This window comes from Coptis chinensis, chromosome 7, assembly GCF_015680905.1.
Source record: "Coptis chinensis isolate HL-2020 chromosome 7, ASM1568090v1, whole genome shotgun sequence".
NCBI lineage: Eukaryota > Viridiplantae > Streptophyta > Magnoliopsida > Ranunculales > Ranunculaceae > Coptis > Coptis chinensis.
This window is the reverse complement of record NC_141462.1, coordinates 27,671,811-27,690,264: the sequence shown is the minus strand read 5'-3', so window position 1 is coordinate 27,690,264 and position 18,454 is coordinate 27,671,811. Positions and strand designations below refer to the sequence as shown.

Below are 18,454 nucleotides of genomic sequence, written 5' to 3'. Positions count from 1 at the left end.
ATACTGATCAATATGCGGCTCTAACTCAGAGAAATGAGCATGAGGCACCTCAGGAATGGAAATATAAGTAGGCTCCCCATCAGGTCCACACACGGCAAACATCTGAGGATTACTGGCAAACACAGGAGCTAAATGATATGCATTCAGAGGTTGTGGGTTGTAAACAGGTTGTGGCGGATGAGGAATACGTAGATCACGTCTTATCCCTTCCAGGCCCACAAACTCGAAGTTGCTAGCCCGACCAACAGGAGGCAACAACGGACCCATGGAGACACGGTTTCACCATCTATAATACTGATCAACAGTCTGCTCAACAACAAAAGAAGACGCATCTGGCCAAGGACCACCACTGGCATGAACTTCATGAACTTGAATTCTACCCTACGACTTTGCATCACTAACATTTGGCATGGGAGCACATGGAACTCCATAACGTCCAGTCATCTGCCTCTAACATCCGCCGCCACGCATTCAAAACCTAATACGTCGCGGCGGCAAAACAACTTCTTGGGACGTGACAACACACAAGCATGTTGTACAACTAGATCGTCAAAGGCAGTAGACAAACGCCAAGGTCTCCATTCAATAGATGATAATGATCTAATATCAATATGAGCACGGGCCATACAGATATTATTCTTAATCTGCCCTCTGTTATGAGTCAAGTGAGACCCTGACCAACTAGCAAATCTAGGGCGAGTATCAGCAATCATGTCTATGTTAGGACAAAGACATCGAAAGTACTCATAAAACCAAATCTCTAAAAGTCCCGTAAATCCTGCAATCTGAGGACTTCTACTTCCGAATGTCTGTGAAGCTTTATCTAACGCCGATATCAATGTGGCATATACTGAGCTACCCAGGTCATAATCTCTCATAGTATGCAAATCAGATACATAATCATAATATCCCAGTCGTACCGTAGAATGACCATTGGGAAACAAAACATGCCCAATAAAAAACATAAAAAAAGCCCTAACATACTGATCAACACCCTCACTACCCGGTAGAACATTCAAAGCTAACTCCACTCGTGTATCAGGATGCAAGAGGGGTTCCATATATGTAGTTTTAATATGAGATAGCTTAATCCCAGAAAAATTATAAGCATCCGCACCCAAACGAGGAAAACTCATAAGCATACTATCCATATTCTCATAATTTGTATGAAAAGGTATCGGTTGGCCTATACCGATACTCAACCCAGAAATCATAGTGAAGTCTAGTGGTGTGAACCGTACCTCCGCACAAGGAAAATGAAATGTATGAGTTCTACTCCACTATCTTTCTACTAAAGTTATGACCACTGCCCAATCAGCCTTCTCATAATCCGTATCAATCAAAATACCCAAAGGTGTATACAAAATACTATCTCTAATATGTACAAACTCATCCAAACTCCTAATAACCTTCTACCACTCTCTAACACCAAGTAAAGCCGATCTAACTCGGTAGTCAACAACATGCTGATATTATAAAAAAAAAATGCGTATAAGATAAATAATTAATTGGTCCAACTCAACTAATTAATATTCAAAATATTTAATCAAAACTAATTAATTACCTGAGTATTAGCCACTACACTCGACATGTGTTTTGTATCACGTGTAGAAGACACAACTTCCATATCAAGTGCTTCTCCAGGTGCAAATTGTCAATTGAAGTCATTCATCTGATACTCCAGTATATAGAGATGTCTATCAGTCGGCGCGACATCCTCGGGTTCTTCTCCCCCACTGTCTTCTCCCCCACCGTAGTCTACTTCCTCAGGTTCTTCTCTCTCATCGCCAATGTCGTCTGTGTACTGTCAATCATCACCGTCGAAAGGTTCAAAAGGATCCATATCAAATTTTAAGAGTTTAGGCAGGTTTTTGTTTTTTTTTTAACTAAGGAAAGGGTTTTATAATTATGAGAAGAGGTGAAAGTGACTGAACCGCGCGACTTTGGAGCTGTTTATATAGAAGTAGCACGCGGTGTTCTGAACACCGCGCGGTTTTGCCAAAACTGCATGGGTTTGGGCCTGTCAGTTGGGCTTTAGTGGCGCATTTTTGGCAAAACCGCATGGGCTATATGGCACGATTTTGGCAAAACCGCGTAGTTGTTTGGTGTTTTTTTGGTTTGGTGTTTTTTTGGTTAAAAATTTTGGTGTTTTTTCGGTTGCTCTGCTAAAGATGCTCTTATAACCGATACACAGCTCAAATGACTAACTCAACCACGCCACTTATAAGGGCATCTCCAATGGCGATGTAAAATTACACCTCTACGTAAGTACCATTAGGATTTTATAACTCTAATTGCATGTTATTGTATAATTTATAAATATTCACACTTTATACTCTCTAATGGAAAAGTGTAAAAAAAATTGGATTTTAAACTCAGACATCACTTAAAATAACGTCCGAGTTAAAAAATTACAAATTATAACTTTAGAATTAAAAAGGTACGTTACTTAAAGTGACGTCCGAATTTTTTTTTGTTTGGACATTGCTTAAAGTGTCGTTCGAGCTATTTATCAACTGATAGTGAGATGGGAAATTCCCCCACCTCTTCTATTAATTAATAGTCTATTACCTACAGTATACCACCCCCATTGAAAAGGGTTTTTGAGACTTGAAGTGTTACTCTATACACCCATTGGAAATGCCCTATGCAGTAGAAATTAGCTACGTGCCCGCAAAAAAAGAGCCCATGTCCGGGTAAGCTACTAGTGGCGCATGTTGACATGTTCCTATTTCGGATGTATGATCGTTAATTTTGGTTCAGCAAAACACAATGAGCTATACTATAGTCATTATGTAGTCAGAAAATTGAAGCCTCAAGTTTGGACACTCTCCAGGCTGAACAAGTTGACTACCAAATTTTCATCTCAGCTCATTAGCTTAACCATCTAAACGAAGGAAGTTTGTCCCATTAATCTGCAGATATCATTACTAGTGGGACCCTATATTTTTTTGTCATTCCCTCTTGAGGATTAACCAATGCCCACGTGTCACCTCAGAACAACACCAACAACATCTTTGTTCCCAATAATCTAAGCCCATTTTCGTCAACTCACGAAAACAAACTAACAAAAAAATCTATGTGGCTCTCCTTAACTGCCAACTTCCACCACCAGCAATAAAAAAAATACAAAGCCTCATTTCTCCATTTCATATTTCATGGCAAGCACTTTCTCACCACCAATGAACACTCCTTCACCTCTACGAAGCGTTGGTTCTTCTTCTCTATCTATCAGAATCTCGATGAAAAGTGTGGTGTGCCGTTCTCTAGCTGATCAAGGACCTTCTTGTATCTTCGTTGGTCCTATTGAAACTGCCAAGAAAGAATCCCTTGAAGCTCTTTATCGTCAAGTAACTCTACTTCCTTGTACTTTTTATAAAGCTACTGGGTTTCTAGTTTTATTAATTATGTTTTGATTGTTTCTTTTGTTTACTCTTTTATATTTATATATATGTACAGGCGAGAGATGCTTATTACAGTGGGAAGCCTTTAATTGTGGATGATATGTTTGATAGAGTAGAGGCAAGTAATACATTTTTAAATTGTCTTTCTAACATTATTTCATATGTTAAGATATACATATGTGCAGTTGAAACTAAGGTGGTATGGTTCAAAATCTGTGGTAAAGTATCCGCGTTGTAGTCTTCGGCGACAATTAACTTACGCAGATGCTGAGGTAATTGTTCTTGGGTCATCATCAATCATCTTGTGTATGTGTAATGTGTGTAATCTGTTTTAATATGTTTATCCATGAGTTCTCAACTGCAATATCATATAAGTTTTTGAATTCATTTTATTGGAAATCTAGTGATTGAAGACAGAGGTATGCATGTTTTCTCTACTAAGCTGAGTTTGGTTGAGTGAAAGTGGGAATATTCATGCGGTTCGGGAAATCGTATTGAACGAGAACGTAGGGTTAGATTTATAATTATTGGTTTTGATGTTTGTAAGCAAGCGTTTGGTGTTTATAAGCCAGTATCAAGGGTGTTGGGAGAAAGGTCTCGTAGAAATTTTATACATAAAACAGATATTCATTTATAAGTTTTCAAATCCAATATGAATGTGCAACGAAAGGATCATCATATGCCTACAATCTCATAAAAACACAAGTATATTAGAGGGTTTCTGATAATGGCATGAACTAGTTTTATGCATAGCTGTTCCCCATATATTAGTTATTTTATTGTTATACTTGTTATGGATCAGTAATTTGGTGCATGGGCTGCTGCTGCATATGGAGTCAAAGCTCGTTGAAAATGAGGCAGTCTGATATGTGAACACTTTGTAGTGTATTTGCATTCATATGTGATACTATATCATTGTTATAGCCTGATCAAACTATTGAGGGGCAGTATACAGGAGTAGTGTTCTTCTACTCAGTCCAATCTCTACTTATGGGTTATCAAGTAGTCTTTATTCCTTACTACTTCAATATACGTTGCATTTGGCCTTACCCTTTCCCTCGCACCAATAATCCATCAAATAAGGGAGCATACATGCATTCATATATATAGTAAAGTTAATTACTTTTATTTACTTCATTGGGGCACTCGTTGTTTTACTTCATTTGAAGATTGGAAATGACGGGGTGTAGGGCAGGAAGATCCTTCACAGGTTTGGGCATTAGCAAGTGTATGGATGTTACTTCTCGCATTTGGAAGTTTAGTGTTTCTTGTACCAGTCCACTATATAGTTGCTCTGGCTTATCAAGATGCGCTCCATTCAAGACTTTTCTCAAGTGGCACAGAAACCGCATTAGAATCTCTTGCGATGGTGAACCGGATTCTCTTTTTGGTAGTGGGATCCATAGTTGGTTATCCAATCGCATCAGCTTCTGGTAAGTTACTTACCTCTAGCTTATTTATCTTTCACTATATGAACAGGAAGGTCCTACTTTGTAAGATATGAATCCATAACATGATATTGGGATGTATAAACTATATATAACCTTACGGGATAACTTTATTCAAAAGATGTTACTGGAATATAAGTTGGAGGATTTTGGGACTTAAGGTTTCTTTCTAACTTATCTTGGGATTTCTATGCTGAAATGGAAAACAACAATTGCATCTTAAAATTCATGACATCATTGTGTAAAACATGTTTAGATTTCTTGAATATCTAAAATTTCCATGGGAAGTAGATAGTCTTTTTGTGGTCCTAAGCAATGGTGCAACGCAGGTCAGAGGTTGCCTGTCCTTGCGTTTTTTATTACGGTTTCAATGACTTGAAGCTGAAGAGGGGAATGAAAAATGAAGTGGAAAGTAAAAAAGAAAAAATCCGTGATTTCAAATGCTTTTGAAGGGCATAAATAGTCTATACCAAGAGGAATGATGTGATGGCTCTAATTGTAGCTGTAAATTTGTGTTATTATATACTTGGGGAAAGCGAATTCCGTTCTAAATAATGATGTCTAAGAATCATATTGTATTGATTTAGCCATGCTTATGTTTTCACTGCTAGGAGATCAATTTTCTTAGACAAAATTCCAAATGTTGGTGTGCTTGATGGTGGACCAAGTCGATTTCCCATTGCTATAGTCTCTGGTGTTTCTTTCATACTGCCGAGGAACATATTATCTCTACTTGCATGTTAGGTTGATATCACTCATAATTGTCATCACCTTTTACAGTTGGAGCACTTCAACGCCTTTGGAGGAATGACTTGGTCGCTCTAAAGGGTCCATGCCCAAACTGTGGGGAGGAGGTTAGCAATAATAAATCGTAGCTTACATTGACTTCAAACCTTTTGAAATCAAATTTTTTTGTTTCATCCTCTCATCTTTATTCTTGTTTCTTTCTTTGATCAAAAAGTTTTCTCTAGTCATCTCTTCAGATAGAGCTCATCTATGTACTACCTTTCAGGTATTTGCATTCGTGAGGGCAGATCAATCCAACCATGCTCCACATAGGACAGCTTGTCATGTATGTGAATGCTCTCTGGAATTCCGCCCCAAGGTCGAGGTGAACATTTAGTGCACTTGTCTATTCTTATTTTTTTCCTAAGATTTCTGTTGTAGGAAGTATTGTGGTTACATTATAATCATACTGTTCATGCACATTCAATCAAGTTTGTGTAAAAGTGTAGAGCAAATAGTTGAGATCTGGGTAAAATATTTTTTGTAGAAGAGGAGTCTTGTAGCATATTGCAGAAACATGCTTTTTTTTTATCAGTAAAACTCAATTTTATTCATTATAGATCAAAAGGTTACACATTACAAATTGCATATAGATCTTAGGTAGCAAGTAGCTACTCGATCATACCCACTCGTACACTTAAGTTACAAGAGTATCCCAATCACATAGAAATCTACATAACCCACTCCCCGGAAGCTTGGGCACACACTAGCCCACTCGAACAACAATTCTTTGACTTCTTCCACTATCTTATGTATCTCTTTCTCCTTGTGCTCAAAGATCCTCATATTTCTTTCTTTCCATAAAGTCGACATAATAGCACTAGGAAGATTATCCGCAAGCCACTTGGACTTGTTAGACAAAGAACCCGCAGAAACATGTTTATGCCCTTTAGTTTTATTTATTTTAGGCCAAGTAAAAAAAATGAAAATATCACTATTAGTAGGCTAGTGGCCCGTACATGTGTCTAGAGATTTATCAATCTGGGCATGGTGTACTACCAGTGAGTTAGCTGACTTGTGCAGAAATGAACACAAGGGATCTCTCTCACACAATTATATTTGTTAGACGTTGAAGGTGTCCAGTGGCCTACTGGTTGAGAGTTGGGAGTTTGGGGCCAAGGTCTTGGGTTCAGTTTCACACCTTCACAGGGAAAAGGGGATTTAAGAGGTTACAGAATAAAAGTTATGAAAAACCAAATGAAGATTTTTTTTTCGCTAAGTAGGTTTGAATTGTATTAATGTAAAAAGAGGTATACATTGTATACAGGAGTGTAGAGTTCAAGACCCCAACTTCTGTGTTCGAGCTTAGTCAAATCTATAGTAGGCCTGATCAGGGACCTCCCATTTATAAATCCATGGGGGTTTACCTTCACACAAAAAGCTATTGTTAACTGGTAGCTCCACACCGAAGTTCGCTGCCTTGTCTGCTGAGAAGTTCACTTCTCTCCATGTGCTAGTGATTCTGAGTGTGGTCCGCTTGGTCGTTATGCCCCGCCGTTTTTCTTTCAATTGCCATATGGAATTTTCCCAGAATTGAAGGCAGTGACTGCTGCTTTGGAGTCTGATTCAATCCAGATAGAGCTTCTTCCCTTACTGAGTGAAACTTCTAAGCCTTCAATGATAACACTGCATTCAGCTATGAAGTTGGTAGCAGTACCAATGAAGAAATAGACATTGTTATAACTTTGGCTGGATTTTATATCCTTTCTGTTTTACCTAATGTATTATATACAGTAACTACCTAGTTGAATGATATTGCTAATGTTGAAGTAAAATTGTATTGTTGTTAACGGAGAAGAAGTTTGGAGAAAAAAAGGATACGAACTTATTAGTTTTGGCCTTGTATCAATATATATATATGAAAAATAATGGTTTACAATAATAGAACTGCCTAAAATATTGTTCTTGGTCCAGCTCCAAAGCTGTGATTGAAAAGATGCGATGTTGAAATGACCAAATCCTTTTAATCTTGTATCACATGAGCTACCAAAATAGGCCTAGTTTACATCTATTTACTGAACCATGTTTTTAAAATGTTACATCATGTACATGAATTTCTGCAGCAATCCATTACAAGACCCAGAAAACAATGGGTCTATGGTCGCATTTACCTTCTACGACAAAGAGGAAGCAACAGACGTCAGAGATAGATGTAATGCTACAAGTGCTCGTTTTGTGTATGTTATTCAAATGGTGTGTACAGTAGTTTCATCTTTATTACTCATTGACGAACTGTAAAACTTCCTTTAACAAGTATTGCAGCCTTATGCCATTGTGGCATCGAATGATTGATCCATTTTGTCTGTCAGGCTTGATATTTGATTTGAAGCAATGCTGCTTTTGTAAAGGATAAAGCAGACGATCCTCTTGTAGATTTCATGGCAATTCTAATTTTAGCCGCTTTACATTTATATATGTATGTATGTATTCTTCATCAGAATTCAGAATCGAACAGAGTAGTAGTTATAAATCACTGTACTACAGGTTTATCGACAGATAGATTATATATAGACCAGCAAGTGCAGACAATCCCGAAAGACACATCAGGAGGAAACGAAACCACCACTTCAGAGTGTACCCGTTACTATGTTTAGAATTAAGACTACACAACTTCATCTGAAAACCAATTTTTTCCCCAACAAACGGAAAATTCCATCAGAGTCCATTGTTGCTCTATAGTCTATACAATACTGGGATTTCATCCATGTTTCCACTCTGCTCCTCTCGCTTGTTAATCAATTTCTTGACTATCAAATCGTCCCAATCGGCAAGATATAGGCGACCTTCCGAATTGAACTTCATCTCGATATAGAATAATTTAGGTGAGTATATTTTACTGGATACAACAACTCCTTTGTCATCATTTATTTCGAGAACACCATATTTATTGGATTTCAAACTATGCCTCCCACTGGAATGATCCGAGGCTAGATCCAGATTTAAGTCTGTCCCGGAAGAACAGTAGCTGTTGGAAAACCAAAACTTTGCCGTACTATATGAAACAAGTCTACAGTAGTTGTTTACTAAGCATGCATTAGATAATTGACTGATATTACCTTAGCACCCCAAACACGAACAAGAGTACCATATATAAAGAAAAGAATGGATGATGGACTGGAGAATGGGAAATCATCACGGATTCACGGTTAGCAATCCACACTAGATGGGTTATGGATCCATATCATATCCCGACAATGTATCGACCGGTACTAGGTATTTGGTAGGAACCAAAAGCAAAGGTGCCAGATGGCGATAGCCTATAACTAGCTAGTCTCGTTGGGGAAGTAGAAAGAGATGAACCTATGGTTAATTGCCTAATTGGTTATGTTGGATGGGGATGAATTTTCAGTAACTGTAGATGCTAGGAGCAGGGACAAGAGAAGAAGAGTAGTGTAATAGTAATTCATTCTATAGCAAAGGAATACAGAATACCTTGTGAATGAATACTCCTAATAGAAAAAATGGGATTCTTTGTCGTCCCAACTTAACGAAAGAAAGATTAGTTTGCTTTGAAGAATGAATCAAAATTCTTACAATATCTGTTCGAATTATAGAGAAATCACATCAGAACACACAAAGACGTAGAGACAGACAAATTGGCAAGAGTGAACAGAACTTTTGTAGGCAATGGTGTCTGTTCAAAAGCTGTAACACCATTTGGAAAACACACTATTTCACTCTATGCACCATTTAGAAGAGTTTCAACTTTCAACTGTAAGTACTGAAAAGGAAAACGTTGCCTTCCAAACATTCATTTCTTCGACAGTGAATGTTACACAAGTGTTCAAAGTTGTAGTGTTTAGCAATATCAGTATAGCACCCTTTCGGTGGCCTTTCCATCATATCGTTTTATGTTCACAGAGAGGACACAAGGGATATATAAACCTAAGGCAAGAAATATTTGCATGTGGTCAATATAAACTTATCTCAAAGTGGCGGCAACTTTTTTTTATTTTGAATAAAATTTCAGTTCATTTCTGTTCATAAACTGAACCAGCAACATGGTTCTTGTCTCCTTCAATTTTGGACAACATCTTGTGTCAGGCCTAATTTACATAGGTTTCCTGGACGGCTGGACCTTTCACATGTGCTGATGGCCTGATGCTTATGAATTTTGTACAGAAATCCACTATAAGATCAGCCAGAAAACAATGCACGCTTACCTTCTACGACAAAGGAAAAGCAACAGAGGGTGTAAGAAGTGCTACGACTGCTATTGTGTATTTATTCAGAGGGTCTCGTCCCTTTATTACTCATTGACGAACAGTAAAGATTCTTCTAACAAGTATTGCAGCCTGAGGTGCGCAATTTGTATCTCAGACTTGATATTTTAGGTGCGCTTCCGAAAGATACTGCAGACAGCTCTCATATCGGTTCCACAGCAATCCTGACTTTGGTCCGTTTACTTTTACATACTCGTTCAATTTGCAATCAACATAGAAATAGATGTTGCAATGAGACTTGCAAGAACCTAGTATATACTACATAGAACAACCATTATTATTTTGAAAAATACTATCTAAAAAATTGAAAGGGCAAGACCGGAAGATGGGAGGTGTTTTAACTGTTTTAATCATCTTCTCTTCATACAGTATATACACATAACACATAGTAACAGAGAATATATACAAGAATCATAGGCTATAATATCAAAGACCATTAATACTGAGTAGTGGAAAATGCTCCCAGTGACCCACGTCAGCCCCCATTTTTTCTCTGAGAATGACACATCAGATTTTACTATAATTCGGCTTAAAAAAAGTAAAGCTACGCCCTTTTTTTTGCAGATTTCAATTGTTAGTAACCTAAACAAAGATAAAAAAACAAAACTCTTCTCCGCATTTAAAAAAAAAAAAAAAAAACAAAACCTACCACTTCTTATTCACCGCCATTACCACCACACTTGGTACACATTAGCCTCAAGCCATGGCCACCACCACAGCGGTTGCAACTCGCTTTTCTCTCCTAAACGTCACCTTCTTTCCACTTTAAAAAACACAACTTCTCTTCTCTTCCAGTTAATGCTGTCTCCACTTCTCCTAACATCTCTCCAAGTTCATTTTCTTTTGTATATCAATCCTCATATTTTTTTTTTTTTCTTTGTTATATATATTAAAAAACTAATTTGTTTGTTTTTTTTAGATATTGGTGGTGGGGTTGAAGATGAGGCAGCTGAGAAGTTGGGTTTTGAGAAAGTGTCTGAACAAGTTATTAATGAATGTAAATCTAAAGCTGTTCTCTTTAGACATAAGAAGACTGGTTGTGAAGTCATGTCCGTTTCTAATGATGATGAGAATAAAGTCTTTGGTGTCGCTTTTTCGCGACTCCTCCGTAAAGTTTTAATTTAATTATTCATCTCTTTGGTTTTTTGTAAGTGCATTAGGCCCAATTAAATGGTGATAGCAATTTAAATGCAGAAAGGACTCAACTAGAATTCCTCACATACTAGAACATAGTGTGTTGTGTGGGTCAAGGAAATATCCTTTGAAGGAACCGCTCATTGAGTTATTGAAAGGGAGTCTAAACACATTTTTGAATGCATTTACGTATCCCGATAGGGACTTTGCTACCCAGTTGCTTCCACAAACACTAAGATGAAGAAAATTTTATATCCGTTTATGCTTAGTCTTAAATGTATCTTCAGATTAACTCAAGGATTTTGTGTTTCTACTTCAGGATTTCTACAATTTAGTCGATGTGTACCTTGATGTCTGTTTTTTTCCAAAATGTGTGGAGGACTTTCGGACATTTCAGCAAGAGGGTTGGCATTACGAGCTTAACAATCCTTCAAAGATATATCTTTTAAAGGTTTCAATCTTATCTTGATTTAGAAAAAAAAAACTTTGTATTTTGTCTTTCGGTGACACGAGTTTTGAATGATTAAACAGTTATTCTTTCATCATTTTCTTACTTTTTAAACTCTTTTCTTTTGTCAATTTTAGGTGTAGTTTTCAATGAAATGAAAGAGGTATATTCCCAACTTGATAACATACTGGGTCGTACCGCTCAACAGGTAAGCTAGAAATACACTGCTAACTTGGTCATCTTTAGAAATACACCACTCAACAGGTAAGCGAGAAATACACTGCTAATGTGAGCCAGAGATATTTCAGCATGGTGACTATAATGTAATTTATTTATTTTACAATGTGATCCCTTGCAGACATTGTTTTATCAGTGTATTGATATACTGAACCAATAAATTAATAAGTTTAGGCATCTGCCATTAGCAGCTGAAAGTTTCTAAGATGAAAAGTGATTTCACTTAATAAATGCTTGAACTTGCTTTAACTGCACAATTTAATCAAGTTTTCTTGGCTTGCTATATTTTCTTACACTTGGCTTAAGTTTGCGGTGAAAATAAACTTTTAGGATTTAGTCTGATAATTCTGTTCCTATGGTTCTACTAGACTGACCTGCTGGATTCTCTTTGACACTTTAAATGTGGAGTTTGTCAGAATATATCCCTTATTTCTTTTCTTTTATGTTGCAATTAATTGCAGGCCTTATTCCCAGACAATACATATGTGGTTGATAGTGGTGGTGATCCAAATGTCATTCCCAAACTTACTTTTGAGGAATTCCAGGTAATTGGCTCACTTTTACATAATTATCTTTATCATGTTTCATGGTTTAATAATTACCTTATGTTTTCTATAGCTTCATGAGCTGCGAGATTGTGATTTTTGCTTTACTCTTTTGCTATTATTACAAATGTTAGTTTGCTGACTCATGTGCGCGATCATTCTTTATGTATGTGGTTACCTTATCATCAGGATTGTTTCTTCTTGCGAAACCTGCTATGGCTACTTCATGGGCAAAATGCAGTGTCATCCTTGTTTGGCCATTTTCAGTTAAAGGCGTTTCTTACGTTACATTCTATTGTTTGAAGAGAAGTTTCAACAAAGTGTTCCTGTTAGCTGCTACTACTTCTGTCGACTCAAAGAGATAAGGCGAAGGGAGCCTGACTTACGGCTTCCAAGCCTGGCGCGAAGCGAAGGGATTTCACCTGTGATCAGATAAGTGGGCAACCATAGTCTACTTTTTTCGTGGTGTTGTTGATGTTGTTGAAAGCTAATTTTTAAGTAGGCCTAGCTTTTCGGAGCTGCTCGGAGCTCACACTATGGTGGAGGAGGTGCCGTGAAGATCTAGGAGTGTGAGCAGTACGAGCTGGAAGGCTCGGGTTCGAAAGTACCTAACCAGAAAGGGGAAAAGCAGTCTAACTCCGACAATCGAATAAAGAAGGATCTTCAGATCTTAGATATACTGATGTATGAGTTTGTGTTTATGTGTATGTATCAGATGTTGTTTACTTAAGAGTGTTGGATGAATTCTAATCTTTCATTTATTGTCATTAGACTCATGTAGTTTGCACCATCTTCTTATGGTGAGTTCCAATTTACATCAATGCTTCAACTCACTACCGACCAATATCACAAACGCATACACTTGCTATTCCTTTAGCTAGCCAGCCTTAGTTGTCATCTAGAAGCCATAGTGCAGCAGTTGTCCCCGCCATGCAGCAGATAGGCCAGCAACCATCAGTTGTTGTTTTTCGCAGTTCATGTAAGGGTCTTGCTATTAATTTCACCATACATTGTCAAGAACATCGTGCAAATAAAAAGTTTCCTATTATATAGGATCTATTTATGTTAATATTCATGTTGATTTTGTTTCACACTCTTTATTCAGATAAGTAGATAACCCAATAAATTAGTACAAATGTTAAGATTAAATAACCTTTTTTACTATCCAAAAAACACAAATTAAATAGCGTTATCTTACTTGCATAGAAATTCAACTTGAATGTCCAAGGATAAATTTAAGAAGTCTTATACAATTAAAAGTCTAAAGCTAACTCAGTTCTTACACAATTAGAAATCTTATACAATTAAAAGTCTAAAGCAGAAGTCTTAGAACTCTATTACTACTATAACTGACAGATATTTGAGTGTTTATAAATCTTCTCCTCACCAGTTCATACCAAACAAAATCTCTCAACAAAAGCGGTAAGCAAACTGTTTTTTCTGTCGCTCAAGATCCTCTTCAGTGTCACATATCTTACGGTAAACAAACTGTTTTATAGTTTGAGATTACACAGTTGCTAAGAAATCCCCAAAAGTTGCTGATACAGTCAAGTAAGTGCTTTCCAAGAAGACAATTTCTAAATCATTATTAGCTGTAGTGAATAAGATTGATATTCGTCTCGAGTTGAACCAAACATATCTTACGGTAAACAAACTGTTTTATAGTTTGAGATTACACAGTTGCTAAGAAATCCCCAAAAGTTGCTGATACAGTCAAGTAAGTGCTGTCCAAGAAGACAATTTCTAAATCATTATCAGCTGTAGTGAATAAGATTGATATTCGTCTCGAGTTGAACCAACAGAGATGGTGGGTGATTCCTATCCTTCAGAGATAAGCAGCAGCTATAAGAGGAGTTAAAGCTTTAGCCAAAGAGAGGAAGAGTTGTTCAGGTTTACCTTATATATGGATGACGAAAAAAGATATACCTCTAGAATTGTTCGGTTCAATAGACAATGTATTCTTGCACTGAAAAACAATAATGGTACGAAGTTTTCATTTTTATTATACACACTTGATAAATATTCTAACAAAATAAAATATTGAAGGGTCTAACTTTATGAGAATATATTGAAGGGTCTAACCTTAAGCGTTATAGAAGAATTATGATGTCTGCAAGTATAAACAACAGCCATAGAGAAGAAGTGCTAAAAGAGCATAGAAGAAGACATCCACAGCTAATGGAATATCAAAGTCGCATTGGTATGTAACTTTCCAAATCAAAATATACTGTTTTTTATTCTCATTTGATTTTAAGATATTCTGTAGATGTAGGAAACTGATACTTATACTTTCCTTTATGCATTTATTACAGAGGAAGAAAATACATAGACAAATTCTGTTATGGAGGAATCGATACACACACACAGGAATTAAATGAGCAACAGATCAATCATTTAACCAAAGGTAAAATTGTATTCTATAGTCATTTGAAAATTAAAGTTTACGAAATTTGATAATTTTTATTACGCAGACCAAACAGGTACTTTGAATCTTACAGATGCTATGTGTCGTATAATGACTTCAATATCTCAAATCTCAAATATTAGTGAAAGCAAATATACTAACATTGATGGTATGTGTTTTTTTCTTCAGTTATAATATTTTATTCATAATGTTTGTCAAGTTCACTAATAATTTTTATATTTTAGGCGTTTATGACTTTGGACCACCAATTGAAGAGTGTATGTATTGTGGAGCAATTCTTTGGAAAGAAGAAAGAAACAACAAAGAAAGATCATCTGTTCCAACGTTCTCTCTATGTTGTGGAGAAGGAAAAGTTCAATTTTCACTATTTGAGGATGCCCCTGAGTTTCTTAATAACTCTTGGACTTGAAAGGAGGAACAAGATCTACTAAATTTAGAAGATATATACGGACATACAACTCCATGTTTCAATTTACTTCTGCAGGAGGCAAGATAGATAAAACTATCAATAATGGAGAAGGTCCTTTCGTTTTCAGAATAAGTGGGCAAAATCATCATAAAATCGGGTCTCTTCTTCCATTTGAAAATAAGCCACCTCAATTTGGCCAGTTATATGTATACGATACTCAAAATGAACTAAAGAATAGGATGCAAATATTCAATGAAAAAGATAATGAAGTTGCCGATCCTGTAATTGTTGATGGATTGATCAAAATGTTTGATCAATACAGTAAAGTTGTACAGTCTTTTAGGATGGCAAAAGACAGATTTAAAGAAGATGAAATGATTGATGTCCGCCTAAGACTTATTAATTCTCGGCAGAGTGATGGAAGACAATACAACCTGCCAACTGGCAATGAAGTTGCAACTTTAATTGAAGGAGATGAAATATAATTCGGTTATCGCTTAAACATATGGTATATTTTAAGTATGTGTTATATTCTTTGATTGTTGCGTTATATTTTGATATAATTTATATAGGTGAGGATGATAAGAATTGTTATCTAGGACAATAATAACCCAAAAATAGAAATAAAACCCTTCGTCAAAACCCTTCAAAAAAAAATTAGAAAAATATAAACCCTTCAAACAAAGTATACATATATTATTTATTCAAGTGGACTTTAGGCTTTTGAGTCATTAGCTATCTATGTAGCAAGTCCGGCCATAGGCCGGGCCAAATGGCTAGTACACCCTTAATATGTGGTTTAGCTAAAACTCAAATAACTTGGAGAACAAAATTCAAATTATCAATAAATAGAAACACTTCCGATTCCAAAAATTATCTAACTACAGTTACAAATAAATAAGAATCCTTACCCTTAATCTACTTCGTTTCACTCTCCTACTTATAACTTTCTGGAATTCTCGAAAAAGGTCCTCATCATTAAGCAAGACTACACTTTTCTGGACAGTCCGAGGTAGTACCACAACCACTGCTGCAGAAGCCAGAAGCAGTTATATCAACATTCAACAGGTAGATAGGTGTGGAATCCACGAGTATTTTATCTTCCATCCCAGTAATTTTGTCAAAGATTTGGAAAAGTGACATAATGTATTAGTAATTTGCTAGAAAAATAACCAGACTATAAGAGTTCGCACCTCCAAGCTTTTCACAGAAGTTTTATTACCGGACCCCCACTTCAATTACTGAGTTGCATATACTCTTGCACGCCCAGACATTCAATTCAGGGTCCGTCTAACAAAATCAAAAAGATGATAGATCCCTCCCAAACAGAGCACCAACAACCCCAGGCCAACGATACAAAGCATGATGACTAATAAAGCCCACCATACCCAACTTTTATAAAAAACATGCTGATTCAGACTCCACAACTTCTCCATCTGGAAACCAAGTTTTTCCTCATACAGACTGAAAGCTCCATCATAGTCCATTGTTGCCCTATACACTACTCGGTTCCCAGCCATGGTTTCATTGTGCTCCTCTCCCTTGGTCAAGTTCGTCACTGTCAAACCATTCCAACCGACAAGATATAGGCGACCATCTGAATTTAACTTCATCTCCATACGAACAAGTCTATGGTGATGAAAGTCTTTGTCATCATATACTTTAACAGCACCTAATTTCTCCCCTTTCAAACTATACCTCCCAGTGGAATAATCAGATGGAGAATTTTTAGCGACGACAGAAAATCCAGATTTAAGTGTCTGCCCAGGAAGAATAGTATCAGTTGGAAAATCAAAACTCTCCCATACTATGTGAGAATAGGAATTGTATAGCACAAGGTTACCGTTATCAAGGAACATGGCATACGAAGCTGGGCTTTGGACACTGGATAGTAATGGTATTTCCTTAGTACCCGAAACTTGAACAAGGTTACCATATTGAGTAAAAAGAATAGATGAGGGGGCAGAGAACGGAGGATCATCACGATTAGCAACCCACACTAAGGTCTTACTAGACGATTTAGGGATCCATATTCCAACAATGTATTGATCTGCTGAAGCGGTACTAGGTAATTGGTAGAAGCCAAAAGCAAAGGTGCCGTTGGGCGAGAGCCAATAACTATTTTCAGCGGATGAAGTAGAAAGAGATGAACCTATGGTGATGTTGAATGGGGATGAATTTGCAATAACTGGAGATAGTAAAACCATTAATGAAAACAGAATAATAGGGAGAAAAGTAGTAGAATAGTTTTTCATTACCACCGTAAGCACAGCCATTGCCATGATTCGAAGGGAAGCTAGAACAGGCCAACTTGTGTATGGAAACAGCTATATATAGAGTTCACAATGTAGTCGGAACTCGGAAGTAGGATGTGGTGTCTGAGTTGAAGAATGAATCTAAATCTTAGTACTATTGACGTCCACTTTTTTTGCATGGAATTATATATCTGTTCGAATTATAGATACCCTTGGCATCCTATATACATCAGCGACATTGATGGACACATCTTACACAGCGATTATATTTTCAATGCAACATTGCAACGTAAAATGACCAAACTACCCCTACACAAACTTTTTGTCATGGACTAGGTTTGGAAAAAATAATTCATTTTGTCCAATAGGTGTAATGAAACCTATATATATACTAGCAAACTGACATGTGGCTACGCCACGTGAGCGGGCAGTTTTTTTGGGCAGTGGTAATGCTGTAATTGTTCACAAAAAATGAGGGCAATGTTTCAATTTCGAAAAGAGGAGTCCACGTGTCAGCTTTTTGGACAGTGGCAATATTGTAAATATTTGCAAAACTGAGGATAATGTGCTAAATCAAGGGGGAAACGTCTAAATTTTACCGGTCAAATACCGGTCTTACCCTTCCATAACATATCTTATTTACGCATTTACCTTTTAATAATAATTGTAATAACCAAATATGTTCAGGGGTATAAGAGGAAAATATCACTGTTCACGAGACAGTTTTCTTTAAAGTAGTTAGATATATATATATATATGTATGGGCAATTTAGTGGCGGAGCCAGGGGGGGCCCAGGGTACGCCCTGGCTCACCCTCAACTTTCCGGAAAAAAAAATATACTATCAGTCGAACCAAAAATAAAAATAAAAACAAACAAACAAAATAAAAGGGAAAAAAAAACACCATAAACCCAAACAAACCTCAGGCACTCCACTTCTCCTACTTAACTCCCTTCTCAATTATTCTACTAAAAAGTTTCTACTTTTCTTGACTTCTTATTAGATAATCCAGGTAAGACTCACATTATTTGGTTTCTTGTCTTCTTTTTGATCTTTTTGTACTGATTCATATACCATATTATTTAATGGCAACTCTTACTTAATTTCTTGTTGTGAATTTACTAAATACTTAGGTTTGCA

At 36.6% G+C, this 18,454-nt stretch overlaps 2 protein-coding genes across 5 annotated transcripts; one reads left to right on the top strand and one right to left on the bottom strand.

The window, feature by feature from the left end:
- Positions 1-3,081: 3,081 nt before the first annotated feature.
- LOC147486910 (PGR5-like A protein) lies at positions 3,082-8,049 on the top strand. 4 transcript variants are annotated; one of them, XM_086572090.1, is made up of 8 exons: positions 3,086-3,350; positions 3,460-3,522; positions 3,590-3,676; positions 4,600-4,837; positions 5,633-5,706; positions 5,865-5,963; positions 7,702-7,831; positions 7,948-8,049. In XM_086572090.1, the coding sequence occupies exons 1-7, from the start codon at positions 3,159-3,161 to the stop codon at positions 7,786-7,788; spliced, it is 840 nt and encodes a 279-aa protein (XP_086428216.1). In that variant the 5' UTR covers positions 3,086-3,158; the 3' UTR covers positions 7,789-7,831; positions 7,948-8,049. The 4 variants fall into 4 exon arrangements, with proteins under 4 accessions (XP_086428217.1, XP_086428216.1, XP_086428215.1 ...); XM_086572091.1 differs by having other exon boundaries at positions 3,082-3,350; positions 6,906-8,049; XM_086572089.1 differs by having other exon boundaries at positions 3,087-3,350; positions 7,702-8,049.
- A 7,988-nt stretch (positions 8,050-16,037) lies between these two features.
- LOC147486909 (G-type lectin S-receptor-like serine/threonine-protein kinase LECRK3) lies at positions 16,038-17,341 on the bottom strand. The gene is made up of 3 exons (XM_086573885.1): positions 16,448-17,341; positions 16,282-16,349; positions 16,038-16,089 (listed from the first exon to the last, which is right to left on the bottom strand). The coding sequence occupies exons 1-3, from the start codon at positions 17,339-17,341 to the stop codon at positions 16,038-16,040; spliced, it is 1,014 nt and encodes a 337-aa protein (XP_086430011.1).
- Between the last annotated feature and the right edge of the window lie 1,113 nt (positions 17,342-18,454).

Excerpts from the sequence above, each read along its gene's own strand:
- LOC147486910 (XM_086572090.1), top strand. The coding sequence starts at position 3,159 with ATGGCAAGCACTTTCTCACCACCAATGAACACTCCTTCACCTCTACGA. Across the intron at positions 3,351-3,459 it reads TTGAAGCTCTTTATCGTCAA|GCGAGAGATGCTTATTACAG; the intron begins GTAACTCTACTT and ends ATATATGTACAG. Across the intron at positions 5,964-7,701 it reads AATTCCGCCCCAAGGTCGAG|CAATCCATTACAAGACCCAG; the intron begins GTGAACATTTAG and ends GAATTTCTGCAG.
- LOC147486909 (XM_086573885.1), bottom strand. The coding sequence starts at position 17,341 with ATGGCAATGGCTGTGCTTACGGTGGTAATGAAAAACTATTCTACTACT. Across the intron at positions 16,350-16,447 it reads ATGTTTTTTATAAAAGTTGG|ACGGACCCTGAATTGAATGT; the intron begins GTATGGTGGGCT and ends TGATTTTGTTAG. Across the intron at positions 16,090-16,281 it reads GTAATTGAAGTGGGGGTCCG|CAGTGGTTGTGGTACTACCT; the intron begins GTAATAAAACTT and ends TGGCTTCTGCAG.